This window comes from Oryctolagus cuniculus, chromosome 3 (genome assembly GCF_964237555.1).
Source record: "Oryctolagus cuniculus chromosome 3, mOryCun1.1, whole genome shotgun sequence".
NCBI classification, from domain to species: domain Eukaryota; kingdom Metazoa; phylum Chordata; class Mammalia; order Lagomorpha; family Leporidae; genus Oryctolagus; species Oryctolagus cuniculus.
Window position 1 is genome coordinate 1,533,875 of NC_091434.1, and position 15,544 is coordinate 1,549,418.

Consider the following 15,544-nt stretch of genomic DNA (forward strand, 5'->3'; position numbering starts at 1 on the left):
GGGAGCTGGGCAGTGAGATGCAGACATGAGCTGGGGGCGGCCACCACGGCGGCCCGGCCCCGCTCTTTCCTTCTCTCAGACAGTGGACCGCGATCCGGCACTGCTGAGGACAGTGGACCGCGATCCGGCATGGCTGAGGACAGTGGACCGCGATCCAGCACAGCTGACAGTGGACCGCGATCCGGCACTGCTGACAGTGGACTGCGATCCGGCACGGCTGAGGACAGTGGACCACGATCCGGCACGGCTGAGGACAGTGGACCACGATCCGGCACTGCTGAGGACAGTGGACCGCGATCCGGCACGGCTGAGGACAGTGGACCGTGATCTGGCACTGCTGACAGTGGACCGCGATCCGGCATGGCTGAGGACAGTGGACCGCGATCCGGCACAGCTGAGGACAGTGGACCGTGATCCGGCACTGCTGAGGACAGTGGACCGTGATCCAGCACGGCTGAGGAGAGTGGACCGCGATCCGGCACTGCTGACAGTGGACTGTGATCTGGCACGGCTGACAATGGACTGCGATCCGGCACGGCTGACTGTGGGCTGTGATCCGGCACTGCTGAGGACAGTGGACCGTGATCCGGCACTACTGACAGTGGACTGCGATCCGGCACTGCTGACAGTGGACCGTGATCCAGCACAGCTGACAGTGGACCGCGATCCGGCACTGCTGACAGTGGACCGCAATCCGGCACTGCTGACAGTGGACCGTGATCCGGCACTGCTGACAGTGGACCGCGATCCGGCATGGCTGAGGACAGTGGACCGTGATCCGGCATGGCTGAGGACAGTGGACCACGATCCAGCACTGCTGACTGTGGGCCGTGATCCGGCACTGCCGAGGACTGTGCTGGCGGTAGGCCTCCAGAGAGCAAGCAGCCTTCTGCTGTTGGCCCAAGAAGCCGTGGGCGTGGCGGGGAGGGCGGGTTTCCCCATCGCTTGCGACCCCTGCCTGGGGCCCCTGCCACCTTCCGGCCCCAGCGCTCTCAGCCGCACCCTGGACTCTCCTGCCCCAACTTTCTCCAGAGAGCAGTTTAGGGTTTGCCGTGGGGAATCTGACTCACCTGTCGCGGCTGTTACCGATCGGCCCCTACCCTCAGCTTCCGGTCTCCACCACAGACACCTCTGAGCTGGCGGTGCTGTGCAGTGCTGTGGAAAGTGGCCGGGGCGGGTCTGGCCGAGAGGCGGTTTTAGCTGCTGACTCACGTTTCCAGGAGAGCCTGTTCCCCGCGCAGATGCCTGTGTGGGGCCTCCTGTCTCCCCCAGGAGGAAGTGGAGCTGGGGGTGGGGATGGAGGCGGGGTTAATTGCGGGATCACTGACGAGGCCAGGCCTGCGAACTGGGGGCCTCGGCGCAGGAGGTGGATTCGGCTTCTTACACCTCGAGTGGTGTGGGTCGGGAAACGGTGCACACGGGACTCTGCAGGTGGGTTCACGGGAACTGTGTGACCCGGCTGTGGGAAGGCTGGCTGTGGACAGGAGTCATCGGCTGCTCATCACGGCCACACGCTCCTGCCTCCCAGACCAAAAGGAAGCCATCCCAAAACCCATTCCCACGGGCCCGCGAGCCGGGAGCCACGGCACACGCTCCTGCTGACTCCGTCGTGCTCTGGAAACGTGCACGTTACGTCTGAGCTTACCTTCCCCTCCTACGCCTGCAGCTCTCTGCGAAACAGCTCGGAGATGACTCAGGCAATCATGTCCTCCTCGAGGCAGATGGGCCTGCTCGCGGGAGCCGGGGCGGGCTGGGCCGTTCTCTCCTGACTTGCTAAACCATTCATGAACGGCTGAGCGGGCACGGCGCTGGTGTCCGACTCGGGCAGGAAGCTGTGGGCTCTGCTGAGAGCTCCTTGCGCAGGCTTGCACTGATTGTCCAGAACCGCGGCCAGAGGGAGGCCCTCTTTGCCGTAGCCCCCGCCCTTCTCCCCCACCGGCTTGCCCAGCGCTTACCCTGCCTCACGGGGCACCTGGCGGAGTTCCATGGCCCTGGCAGCGCCAGGTCTGCAGCTGGGCTGCGCTCTCCTGTGTCTGTCACTGGGATTTGCCGCCAGCATCTTCCGTGTGCCTTTGCAGCCAACACCTCCTGGCCGTGAGGACCAGTCTCAGACAGGGCTGGGCGAGGCAGCGCCCGTCTGCTTCAGTTTCCCTGAGAATCCTGAGTGCTCTTCCAGCCCTTGCCCCTCCGTGGTCTTGTCCTGACTGCGTCCTGCGAGGCACGAGACTCCCGTCCAGTGCCTGCTGGCTGGGGCTGGGACTGGAGCCTGGCACGCGGAGCTGTGTCCCAGCGGGGTCCCAGCACCAGGCTGCCCCACCGTGCCCTGGCCTGCCTGCCTCCTGTGCAGCCTGTGCCTCCTGGCCGACGCCAGGCTCCTGTGCTGAGCCCGTTTCCAGGGCCTGCGTGTTGGCCTGTGCTCCAGCCAGGGTATGTGCGTGCTGGACCTGCGGGGCTGCTGACCAGCTGGGATTGCTAGGGGCACGGGGGCAGGACCAACAGATGGCACCGGCCGTGAGGTGAGGTGTGATTTGTTCTTGGCATCTCTGAGTAAACGAATTTGGAAGAAAGTTGGTGTGTTTTGAAGAACAGGGCTAGTTCCATGACATGCCCACCGTGGCTTCACAACCCCGAGCTTCTCCTGCGCCCACTCCACTTGTCTTCTCCCTCCATTTTCTGGAGAATTCAGAGAAAACCCTGATGCGTGGCAGTCCCAGCAGCCTCACGGCTGTGCAGTGACCACGGTCACACTCGTGCCAGCTTGTGCACCGCATTGCACGCTCACGCCAGCTTGTGCACACCATCACAGGCACACCGGCTCCTACACACCATTGCACACCCACACTGGCTCCTACACACCATTACACACACCGGCTCCTACACACCATTACACACACACACCAACTCCTACACACTATCACATACCCACACCAACTCTTACACACTATCACATACCCACACCGGCTTCTACACACCATCACAGACACACTGGTTCCTACACACCATAGTACACGCATACTGGCTCCTACACACCTTTACACACACACACCAGCTCCTACACATCATCACAGGCACACTGGCTTCTGCACACCATTGAACACCCACACCGGCTCCTACACACCATCACACACTCACACTGGCTTCTGCACATCACATGCTCACGCTGCTGTCTGCTCACAGTCACACACGCATGCTACCTCTGTACGCCATCACACATTCACACTGCCTTGTGCATACCATCACACGCACATGCTGTTTTCTGCACACCATCGCTCACTTGCATTGCCTTCTGTACACCATCATATGGGCACCCAAGCCTCCGTACACTCTTCTCACTCACACTGCCTTCTGCACAGCATCCAGACTCACGCTGCCTGTACACGCCATTCCACACACACGCTGCCTGTACACGCCATTCCACACACATGCTGCCTGTGCACACCATTCCGCACACACACTGCCTGTACACGCCATTCCGCACACACACTGCCTGTGCACACCATTCCACACACACGCTGCCTGTACACACCATTCCACACACACGCTGCCTGTACACGCCATTCCTCACACACGCTGCCTGTACACGCCATTCCTCACACACGCTGCCTGTACACACCATTCCACACACACGCTGCCTGTGCACGCCATTCCACACACACGCTGCCTGTGCACGCCATTCCACACACACATGCTGCCTGTACACGCCATTCCTCACACATGCTGCCTGTACACGCCATTCCTCACACACGCTGCCTGTACACGCCATTCCACACACACGCTGCCTGTGCACGCCATTCCACACACACGCTGCCTGTACACGCCATTCCACACACACGCTGCCTGTACACGCCATTCCACACACACGCTGCCTGTACACGCCATTCCACACACACGCTGCCTGTGCACGCCATTCCACACACACGCTGCCTGTGCACACCATTCCACACACACGCTGCCTGTACACGCCATTCCACACACACGCTGCCTGTACACGCCATTCCACACACACGCTGCCTGTGCACACCATTCCACACACACGCTGCCTGTGCACGCCATTCCACACACACGCTGCCTGTACACGCCATTCCACACACACGCTGCCTGTACACGCCATTCCACACACACGCTGCCTGTACACGCCATTCCACACACACGCTGCCTGTGCACACCATTCCACACACACGCTGCCTGTGCACGCCATTCCACACTCACGCTGCCTGTACACGCCATTCCACACACACGCTGCCTGTACACACCATTCCTCACACACGCCTACTGTACACGCCATCGCATGCTCACACCCCGCTTCCTTTTGCTCCTGGTCTCTGTGTTGTTGGTTTCCACATCAGACCCAACCTTGGGTCTGGCTACTTCCGCTGCCTCAGCAGTGCCTTTCCCCCGTGACCACGGAGCCGCCTTCTCCTGCCAGGAGCGAGCCAGTCTCTGCCTGGCTGAGCTCCTTGCGGACTTCTGACCCCCACAGCTCTCGGGGAACTTTGAAGCGTGTCCCTGCCCACGCACGCTTCCTGCCCTTGGTGGCCTCAGCACATCTGGGTTCTTTTTCCCAAAGATTTATTTATTTATTTGAAAGGTAGAGTATCAGAGGATGAGAGAGAGAGATAAGAGAGAGATATCTTCTGTCCACTCACTCATTCCTCAGATGGCTGCAACAGCTAGGTCCAGACGAGGCCTGAGCCAGGAGCCAGGAGCTCCATCAGGGTCTACACGTGGGGGCAGAGGCCCAAGCACTTGGGCCGTCTTCTGCGTTTCTAGGCGCAGTAGCAGGGAGCTGGATGGGAAGCAGATTAGCCAGGACTTGAACCAGTGCTCCAGTGTGGAGCCGGTGACGAAAGTGGTAACCTAAGTGCCGCACCACGGCCAGACTCCACGTGGCGTGGCCGGGTATCGTGACCGCGTGGCGTGGCCGGGTGTGGTGAGGAGGGCAGGAGACGCTGCAGCCCGTCTGATACCCTGCTGGGCAGAGGGACGATTTTAAATCCTGTCGCACTGCTCAGAACGGCACACGCTGAGAACCTGTGAACTGTTCGTTTCTGGAAATTTCCTTTTAATCCTTCCGGACTGTGGTTGACCACTGGGAACTGAAACCGCACGACGTGAGACCGCAGATGAGGGCCCTTGTGCAGATGTTGCTCTGAGTTCTGTGAGCAGCGCCTGCGTGGGCGGAGGAGCCCCCGGCTCAGTGCCCGTCGGAGTGCAGGGGTCCAGGGCTGGGTCCGTCCTGTGGTGTGGCCTGGCGCTGGCCTTTGGGTGTGCCGGGGCCTCCCCGCCTTCCTCCTGACCCTCCTACCCTAAAGGTGCCTCGTGTTTTACTTGTCAGTGTTTTCAAACCTCTGGTCCTCAGAACCACAGAGAAGGTTGCTGTAAGGGGGGACAGAACCCATCGCCCAGAGCGTGGACCTGAGTGGCACATGCGTGGCTCCACCCTCCCTGTGGGTGCCCGGCCCCAGGGCCCCCAGGGGCTCACCAGGTCCCCATCTCTTCCTCTGGGGTGGGGGCTTCACAGCTCCGGAGCAGGCTGTGCACTTTGGGCTGGTCTCTGTCCTTGCATGTTGAACTTCTCCCAGGATGCACTGGGGAAGGCTGTGATAAGTACTGCCATTGGGGTGCAAAGTGAGGTTTTCTTCCCACGTGTGTTGGCCTGTGTTTCTGCTGGGCTTGCATCCACCGTGCTGAACGGCTGCCTCGGGAGACTGGTGCTTGCTCCCCGGTCAGCAGGGGACTGCACGGCCCTGCAGGGCCTTCCACTCCTGTCGGCGGCCAGCTGTGAAGGCCAAGTGTGATGTCTGGAAAGTCTTCTACCTGGGAGAATATGGAGACCTAAACCCAGCCCACACCTGGTTTGGGCTTGGGGAAACAGGCCCACCGAAGCCCGCCCCACCCCCCCGGAAGTGTGGAGGAAGTTTACTGTGACTGCTGGCCACAGCGGGGGTCCCTCTCAGAAGTTCAGCTCCCTTTGTCCCCCAGACCAGTTCCCCTCCCCAGCGCACTTGGGAAGGCACAGTCTGAACGGACACAGCGGTGCCGGGGCAGGGCAGGTGGCGGGCATCGGTTACACCGTGGCTGTGAAGTCGGGATCCGCCCGTGTGAGGAGGAGGGCCTGGAAACAGGCTTGGGGGCAGCCCAGTGTTCCACACCGCGGCCCTGCCCGTCCCCTGATAGCTCTGCTGGTGGCCCTGGCCTGCCGAGGAAGGCACCCGGCCTGACGGCGCCAGGCGGAAGAGCTTGGCGGCATTTTACCGGTTTCACACTCAGCAAGTCCTCTGTCCAGGGAGGGGGAGGGGAAAAAGGCTGGAGAACAGGACCCCGCTCCCTTAGCAGCCCCCGTCTAGTGTGAACAGGCGCTCGCGCTCTCTGATCCTGGCCAGAGAGGCGCCCTGTCCTGAGGGACGCTGTGCCCCATTCAGCCTTGGCCCCGCCGACCGCTCCTTGTCCCGCGGCTGCGTCCTCGCCTGCGTCACCCGTCTCGCTGCCGCGCGAGCCCATCCGTTGTTCTTCGGCTGGGGACGAGGCCCTGGCGTCAGGGCTGTGCTCAGGCCAAGCTAAGCTCTGGGGACAACTCAGCACTGGTTCACTTCTGGCAGGTGCAGAAGCATTGTCTGCGTCTGAACTCAGCTCTCCCAGTGGGGGGGGGGGGTGCGCCTGGGTGAATTCTAAGCCCCCTGTGGAAGGCAGAGAGACAGAGCTGGGGCTGGACCCAGGCCCTCTGCTCTGGGACGCGGGCTTCCCAAGGGGCATCCCAACCTCTTGTATGCACCCTGTGAGGTTCTTTTTCAGAACACGTGTGTGGGTCCCGGCACCCCAGCACCTGCTCCTTTCCCTGTGGCCGCGCACCTCGTTCCGTTGGCCTTGGACGTTTGTCGGTGTCTTGGGTGGGCAAGGCACTGGCCTGCCCTGAGGCCCTGGTCAGCTCCGTGGACGGAGTGTGGCTGCCGCAGCAAGGGGACGAAGCCGGCACGGCGAGGCCTGCAGGCCAGAGCTGGTGTGGCTGCTTCCGTTCTGGGGACGGCTTTGACCATTGCACAGAGGTCCTGCGCTTGCTCGGGCAAAGGAGCGTCCTGCCCGCTGGCCACGGCGTTCAAGTCACGCTCCTCTGTTCACGGAGCTGTGGCCCGCGCTCCCTGGGCGCACAAGGCATTCTGGGGACGCTCGCCCTGTCTGAAAGCCATTGCCTTCTCTGTTGCAGATGGACTCTCTGGCCGAGACCAGCCGGTGGAGCTGCTGAGCCCTCCACGCGTGAACCACATGCCCAGCACGGGTAAGTGACGCCCGCGTGTTCGGAGCTTGGCTTTGCTGGGGGTGTGGGCAAGGGAGCAGTGTCCTTGTGACGTCCTTGAGTGTGGCTGCCCCGGGGTGAAAGGGAAGAGATGTTGGCGTGGTGCCTTACGTGCAGAGAAACTGGTCCGTCGCAGGCGCCAGAGGGCGGGCTCCTCCCAGCAGCCCCGCCCACTCTGCTGGGATGGAGCCCCAGCCTGAGCGGTCGCAGGCCGGTGGGGGGTTGGGCCCTCGCTGTGGAGAGGCCAGGCTGTTGGCACCTTCCCCGCCCCAGGCCAGCGCAGGTGTGGCTGAAGCTGAGCGGTGGGACTGTCTGCCAAGCAGCGTGCGGCCCTTGTACACAAAGCGCCCGTGGTGACTGCAGGCCTCCCGTTCTGTAGGTGATCTTTCCACACGGAGTTCTCCAGGTCTGGGGCCATGCGACAGTTTGCTCTTTCTTTATCCATCAAACAGCTGCCCTGTAGAATCCCCGCGTGGAAGCCTGCAGGGTTTAAACGCTGCACACGAGTGCCTTTTCCCAGGACACTGGGCCTCCTGCAGGCGGGGGCCCAAGGGAGCCATCACCCTGGGTGTCCCTGCCGGACCCCTGCCCGCTCTGTGTCTCCTGGGCCTGGGTCCCTGTGACCTTGGCCCCCGAGACCCTCGTGGCCCCCATCAGGCCTACTCATGGCCTCGCCTCCTGCCACCTCTACTGGGTATGTGAAGGAAGAGCTTGCTCCCTGCCTGGTGTTCTCTGAGGTGCTAGGGTGGTCTCCGACGTCGCCTCAGAGCCCCAGGGTCTTTGCAGGGTCCTCTGTCCCCCGGTGGGGGTCTAGGGATGCTGGGGCGGGGCGGGGGGTGTCAGAGAATCACAGGTAGTCTCAACCTTGCTGACGGGACTGTCAGGAAGCGTACGGCTTTGATTCTCACTTTGTCCTGAGTCCACACGGCCTGTGTTGTGTTTGTTCAAACGCTGAACCCTTGTGTAACGTAGAGGCAGATTTCCTGGTGCTTGCCCAGGCTTGGGGCCAAGGTACAAGAGTTTCTCAGGGAGCTGATGGCCGAGACGTGGGGGTAAATGTGAAGTTTCCAGCTGAACCCAGAGGCCAGCTGCAGGTGCATTGTCCAGCTTGGGAAGTCACCCGGCTACTCGTGAGGACGGCGTGGGTGTCAGCACTGGGCCCGGCTCTCTGCCCGCTGGCTGGGGGGTCCCAGGCCAAGGGCCGCGCAGCCCAGTTTTGTGCGTTGTGGGAAGACTGCATGGACTCCAGTCCCTTCTTCCAGGAAAGTGCGCTCAGGAGCAGCCTGGCGTGTCGGTGCGGTGGTGGCCCCCGGCAGGACGGCTCGAGGGTCAGCGCCGCGGGGGCGCCTCCTCCAGGAGGACGGACGCCCGCTGAACGCACGCACCTGTGACGCAGTGGGCAGGGCCAGCTGCCTCGTTCTCGCTTTCGATTCTGGGCTTTTCCTTGCAAACGGCCGCATGCTCCGTGCCGCTCGTGGTGAGTGAATGGGCTTAGTCCTGAGGAGCCTGGGGTACCGTCTGTCCTGTGTCCTGCAGGAGCGAGGCTCGGGCCGGGTCACACTCGCCCTGTTGGAGGAGGAACTGAAGGCTGTGCTTCCCCTTACCTGTCACCGTGGAAGTAAGACTTTCCTTCCTTCTGAACTTCTGTGTTTTCTTGTTTAAAAAACTCATAGATCAGTTCTCCCGTAAAGGCAGAAGACTTGCCTGTCTGAGCTGCGGACCATGGCGCCGTGTGACTGTAACAGCATGGAACGCTGGGCTGCACACGAGGCTGTGGCACCTGCCCTGCTCAGCGGGAGGAGGGGCTGCGCTTGGATGTGCACCTGGTGCCCCAGGCTTGGGGCGGGGGCAGGGGGGCTTCTGCATAGGAGGCCTCTATCCATGCCCAGTGTTTTCCCAGGGAGTTGAGAAGCACGGCCCAGGGACTGTGGAATGGAGTCGCACACCCAGCTGCGCCATGGGTGCAGATTCCAAGGGCCTGGACAACTAAGCCCTCGCTTTGAATGCCTGTAACTTTGCCGGGTTCTGAAAGTCTCCCGTGTGCATTCTCAGAGCCGCGTGGATACCACGCCACGCCACGCCACGCCGAGTGCGGGCTGGTGGAGCTTTCCTAGAGCCCAGAGCCTTGCAGCTGCTCGCCCGCCACCCTGCAGGGAGCGGACAGCACACTGCAAGGGCAGCTGCCGGACAGCAGAATGCGGAGTGAGCGCTCACTGCTCACACGTGTCCTGCACCCGCGCCTCCCCCAGAAGGGAAGGGGGTGGCCCCGCCCTGTGACCCGCAGCCAGGCTCTCTCAGCAGATGGGTGACGGGGCGGGGGCAGGGTGGTGCTCCTGGGGAAGACACAGCTCCAGAAGCCGTCCTGCGCCTCCCCGAGCTGAGGAGCGCAGCCTGCAGGGGCGCTGTGGGCGGGGCGGGGCCTCCTCCCAAGGCTGTGCCCCTGCTCCTCCTTGCACGCGCACCTCTGCCTCTGCCCGGCTTCTTACAGAGCTTCTTAGGGTTACGCACCTACAGTGCAATTTTTAAAAGAAAATTCTGGAATTGGAAAGCAGAGCTGCTACAGAAGCTGCAGAGAACGGCCGGGGCGTCCGGCAGTTGCAGGCTCCTGAATCTTGGGCAGTAGTGGGCTGGGGGGTTCTCGGTCCTCCTCTGACCCCTGGAGCTCTTGAGGTTACGGCCCCTCCCCCCGCCGCGCGGGTCACCTCCCAGGTGTGTTTGGTGGTCCTTGCTGTGTTGTTGGCTTTGGGGAGAAACCACGTGGACGCAGAGCCGGCGTGGCTTCAGCTTGCTTCTGGAACTCCCTTTGCTGGCACAGGCGTCTGTTCACGAATGGCCCAGTGGCTGGGCCCCGGCGGCCAGGCCTCCGACTGGCCTGCACGGGCCACCTCTGTGTCGGTCCAGGAAAGCTGCAGTGGCTGGCTCGGGTGCTGAGGAAGGAGCTGCTGACCGCCAGTGTCTCCCAAGGGTGGCCGCGGAAGCACCCGCAGTTGGTGCAGGGAGAGGGCTGTCTGTGGCCTTGTGCCGCGGGGCCTGTTGACTGGGAGCTGTCGCGCTGGCCCCGGGTCAGCGGACGCCTCGTGGTGCTCGGCTCCTCTCCCACCCCCAGCTGCTGCTGTGGGGCCGGGGTGGGTCCCGGTGGGCAGGTGAGGCATGTGCAGCGCAGGTCTGCTGCCCGGGAGGAGTGTCCACCTGCAAAACACCTTGCCTGCATGGCTAAATTTTTTGCTTGCTTTTTTTAATTTTTAGAGGAAAAGTGAAATATAAAGACACCAGAGTAGAATCTAGTTGTTTGCAAAATTGGAGAAATATTGCCCACAGTTGATCAAACCAACTTGAAGAGTTTTTCTGCTTCCTTCCCATGTAGTCGCTGGGTGGGCGGGACCAAAGCCTGCCAGTGGGAGGAGCTTCTCTTCCCTGGAGGCCCCCTGTGCTGTGAAGCCAGGAGCTCGTCAGAAGGACCTCTCGGGCGGCCTTGGAGGTCAGTGAGGCGGCCCCTTTACAGCCTGGGCACTCGGGCCAGCTGTTGTCTCCTCGCGAGGCGTGGTGCTGAGCAGTCCTCCCATCCGAAGCCTCAGACTTCCCAGCGCGCGCCTGTGAGTGCCGCCCTCCCCGCAGCCCTCCATTCTCCTGCCACCTGCTTCCCTGCCCCGGGAGACTCCTTCCATTTTCCTCTCCCTCCCACGGACTGTGCTGCTCCCATTCCCCTCCCCGGAGCTCCCTCCCTGCCCTCCCTGTGCCCAGTGTCAGAAGCCAGGGTGGCCGGCACCGCGGCTCACTAGGCTAATCCTCCACCCGCAGCGCCGGCACCCCGGGTTCTAGTCCCGGTCGGGGCGCCGGATTCTGTCCTGGTTGCCCCTCTTCCAGGCCAGCTCTCTGCTGTGGCCAGGGAGAGCAGTGGAGGATGGCCCAAGTGCTTGGGCCCTGCACCCCATGGGAGACCAGAATAAGCACCTGGCTCCTGCCTTCAGATCAGTGTGGTGCGCCGGGCGTAGCGGCCATTGGGGGGTGAACCAATGGAAGGACGACCTTTCTCTCTGTCTCTCTCTCACTGTCCACTCTGCCTGTCAAATATATAAATTAATAAATAAATGCCAGGACGGGATGCTGTCCCCAGGCCGCTCGGCCCTGGCAGGTGCTCCTGGGGAGCAGGCAGGAGGGCTCGTGTGGGGCACAGTGTCCAGCCCCTGGGAGGGCTCGTGTGGGGCACAGTGTCCAGCCCCTGGGAGGGCTCGTGTGGGGCACAGTGTCCAGCCCCTGGGAGGGCTCGTGTGGGGCACAGTGTCCAGCCCCTGGGAGGGCTCGTGTGGGGCACAGTGTCCAGCCCCTGGGAGGGCTCGTGTGGGGCACAGTGTCCAGCCCCTGGGAGGGCTCGTGTAGGGCACAGTGTCCAGCCCCTGGGAGGGCTCGTGTGGGGCACAGTGTCCAGCCCCTGGGAGGGCTCGTGTGGGGCGGTGTCCAGCCCCTGGGAGGGCTCGTGTGGGGCGGTGTCCAGCCCCTGGGAGGGCTCGTGTGGGGCACAGTGTCCAGCCCCTGGGAGGGCTCGTGTGGGGCGGTGTCCAGCCCCTGGGAGGGCTCGTGTGGGGCGGTGTCCAGCCCCTGGGAGGGCTCGTGTGGGGCACAGTGTCCAGCCCCTGGGAGGGCTCGTGTAGGGCACAGTGTCCAGCCCCTGGGAGGGCTCGTGTGGGGCACAGTGTCCAGCCCCTGGGAGGGCTCGTGTGGGGCGGTGTCCAGCCCCTGGGAGGGCTCGTGTGGGGCGGTGTCCAGCCCCTGGGAGGGCTCGTGTGGGGCACAGTGTCCAGCCCCTGGGAGGGCTCGTGTGGGGCACAGTGTCCAGCCCCTGGGAGGGCTCGTGTGGGGCGGTGTCCAGCCCCTGGGAGGGCTCGTGTGGGGCACAGTGTCCAGCCCCTGGGAGGGCTCGTGTGGGGCGGTGTCCAGCCCCTGGGAGGGCTCGTGTGGGGCGGTGTCCAGCCTCCGGGGAGGGCTCGTGTGGGGCACAGTGTCCAGCCCCTGGGAGGGCTCGTGTGGGGCGGTGTCCAGCCTCTGGGAGGGCTCGTGTGGGGCGGTGTCCAGCCCCTGGGAGGGCTCGTGTGGGGCGGTGTCCAGCCTCCGGGGAGGGGCCCCCAGCATTGTCTGCTGTGCTCTGCTTGTCCTCCACTGTGAGGGACACCTTCCTTGTGGGCTGATGTCCTCGGGGGTTCTCGATGAAGCACAGGCAGGGGATGCTGGGACACCTAACAGCAGAGAAGCTGGGAGCTGCCAAGGTCGCGTGTGCAGGGGTGCCTGGTGCGGGGCCTAGGGCCTGAGGGGATGGGACTCCTGCACAGCCCCAGGCACTGGGCTCTGCCAAGGTCGCGTGTGCAGGGGTGCCCGGTGCAGGGCTCCTGCACAGCCCCAGGCACTGGGCTCTGCCTTCCTGGCCCCAGTGCTTCCTCGCTGCTTTTGCCTGCAGGCAAGGTTGGCCCCTGTTCCCGTGGGTCCTGCACCAGGCCCCGGACTCCTGGCCACAGGCCACCTCCCCCTGGTTCCCGGCTCGAGATGGAATGTCTTCCCTTGTCTTTCCCAGCACTGTGCCTGGCTGTCCCCCTGCCCCTCTGTGGAGGATCTGCCCCACCCCACTGTCCTGCCAGTGGTCAGCCCGCCACATTCACATCTCAGTGTGGATGCGCAGTCAGAGACAGGTGGACCCTGTGGAGCCCTGGAGTGGCCAGGCTCCCGTTCCTGCATCAGCGTCGCCCAGGACGACGTCTGCTCACTCTTCAGGATACTGAGCCGTCTTCCTGTCCACAAAGGAGGCCTGGCCTCTGCCAGGGGCTTGGGATGAGGGTGAGGCTGGGCATCCGGCCAGACCTTGGATCTCCTGGTTCGGGGCTGCCCCAGCCTCTCCGCCAGGATCCTGCACCCAGGGCCTTGTGGCTGACGCAGTCTGGTGAGACAGTGGCCACTGTGGGACCGTGGGCTTTCTGCTTCCACCCCTCTGGCATCTTGCTGGTTTGTTTTGGTAACATCTTTGCACAGCCCATGTGCCATTCAGTGGGTCTTGGAGGGAGCAGGGTAACTGCCCACTGCCACCTGCAGCTGGCGGTGCCCCCAAGGCCAGCTGAGCCCCACTGCCTCACCCTGACCAAGACTCTGCCCCTGCCGTGGACCAGCTGTGTTGCTTCAGGATCCCCAGCAGTGCTGAGGGGGAGAGAACGGCCTCCCGTCCTGGGTGGAATTCAGGTGGCGCGGGCTGTGTGCATCACAGGCTGTTCTGCCGCGTTACGTTTCACATTGCACATCGTCGTTCGCATGGCCGTGCACAGCACGGAGCACACAGGTCCAGGCACAGCCCTGGGGTCCTCGCTGGCCGTCTAGAGCACGTCTCCGCCACGCCAGGGCCTCCCAAGACAGTCCACACCCACAGAGGTCCTGGTGTGCCCGAGGCGTCTGCACTGATCCTGAGAGCAGGGAACAGGCCTGGGGCGGGCAGGGAGGTCAGCGGGCTGAAGAGAGGGTTTGCGCCCTCCCCTCTGAGCGCTGCCCGTGTCGGCAGACAGGCAGCCAAGTGACTTCGTGTGCGTTGGAGCAGGCTTCGTCTTACGTACTTGAAGGCTGCAACGTGTCAGATGTCCCCAAGGAGCCTGTGGCCCTTCAGTGTCCCTTCGGGGGCATCCAGCCAGGGCAAGGGGCGCTTGATGGTGCCTCTCCTTCGCAGGTTCCTCCGGCGCCGTGGCAGTTCCCAGGGACCGCGCTCCACCTGGGTCCTGGTCTCAGCCCAGCCCCGTCCCCTGGCCGAGGAAAGCACCTGTCCCTGAGGGCAGTTTCCACTCCCGGTCCTCATGGCGTGCATCTGCAGAGCCCAGTCCGGGCCCGGTGGTCACAGCACGCCCTGAGTGGCCATTTGGAGCCAGTGGCTGCCCAGGTGGCCTCGTGTCCTAGGTGTGTGGAGCAGAAGGGACCTCGGCTGGGCCTGTCCGGTCCCCTGAGCGTCCTCCCCAGGCCTGCCCACGGCCCTGCTGTGGTGCCTTGGGCCTCACCTGTGCGCCTCCTGGGCCCTCCCTGCAGCCCCCAGGGAGCGCACACTGGAGGGAGGTGGCGTCCAGGGACTGAGGTGGAGGCCCGGAGCAGGGCAGGTGTGGTATAGGGGGACAGCACCGCAGTCCCCTTCCTGCCTCTGTGGGTGCTCTGCCCCATCCTGGTCACCCCGGTCCTGTCTCAGCTCTATCTGGACCTTCCTGCGCTGACTTCTCTGCCTGTCTGAGGTCGGACCTCGCCCTGGTGCAGATGAGCTGCTCCGGGCCGGTGCGGCTTTGTGTGCCGAGTTTGCAGAGAAGTAGCTTTGTAAGGCTTTATCCCAGTCATTCGGGTTCCCAGTCGGTTGATGGTTCTTGCTTAATTGAAACTAGAAGAGATGTTTCAGCAGTGTGTGCTGTGTGCAGATCTCTGGTCCGCTGGGCTGTGGCTGGCGTCCCGAGCTGCACGGTGCGGAGCGTGGCTCGTGCTGTGTCTGTGTGAGAGGCGCGCGTGTTCTGGGCCGCTGGAGCCGCACGCTGCTCGCTCCCACTCGCCGACTGCAGAGGACAGGGAACGTCGGGCGTGAGAGGCGCCCTGTGCTCGGAGGTGACGGGCAAGGACCAGGATCTGGACAGGGGTCGGGAGGCCTTCACTCACGGATTCCTGCGCTCCTTCTCTCCGGCTCGGCCTCCTGGGGGCTGGCCACGGTCCTCGGCTCTTGGGAGAGGTGCCTGTGAGTAAAGCAGAGCTCAGGTGTGCGAGGAGGCGGAGTAAGGAAGCAGCGAGCAGGAGTCCCAGGGGGCTGGGACAGGCTGGGGAAGGTGGCAGCGTCGGGAGCAGCCCGGGCAGGTGCGGCCTGCACAGAGGCCCTGGTCCTGCAGCAGCCAGGCCGCAGAGGGGCGGTGCAGTGGCCTGTGATTGGCTCTGCCTCTGACAGGTGGGGATTCCTGGAGGTGCAGAGTAAGCCACTGAGACGGGCTGTGGTGGCCAGGCCGCTAGGCGCACGGCAGAGGCTGGCTGCAGACAGGGAGGGTGGTGCTCAGCCAGTGGCCACAGTGGAAGTGGAGGAAACGCTCAGGTTCTAGAAGCACTTGACAGTCCCTAGGATTTACTGAGGCTGCAGCCAGACAGTAGGCAAACAGGCGAGTCCCGGGCCCGGGGGTTCTTGCAGCCCTGTGGGCCTTCAGCAGGTGAACCGTGGAGCTTTGCTCCCAGAGGTAGGGGTTGGATGGAGCCGGCCTTGTGAGGCGAGTGCCAGTG

The 15,544-nt window shown here is 63.5% G+C and overlaps 1 protein-coding gene across 11 annotated transcripts in view; it reads left to right on the forward strand.

The window, feature by feature from the left end:
- The window catches only part of HDAC4 (histone deacetylase 4), a 268,181-nt gene that overhangs the window by 127,655 nt on the left and 124,982 nt on the right, over positions 1–15,544 (forward strand). For 10 of the 11 annotated variants that reach the window (XM_070071474.1, XM_070071472.1, XM_070071473.1 and 7 more), the window contains one exon: positions 7,202–7,273. In XM_070071474.1, the coding sequence (XP_069927575.1) occupies positions 7,202–7,273 (72 nt within the window). Of the gene's footprint in view, positions 1–7,201; positions 7,274–8,891; positions 8,910–15,544 lie in introns of those variants that run through there. The other variant, XM_070071475.1, reaches the window with a different exon arrangement.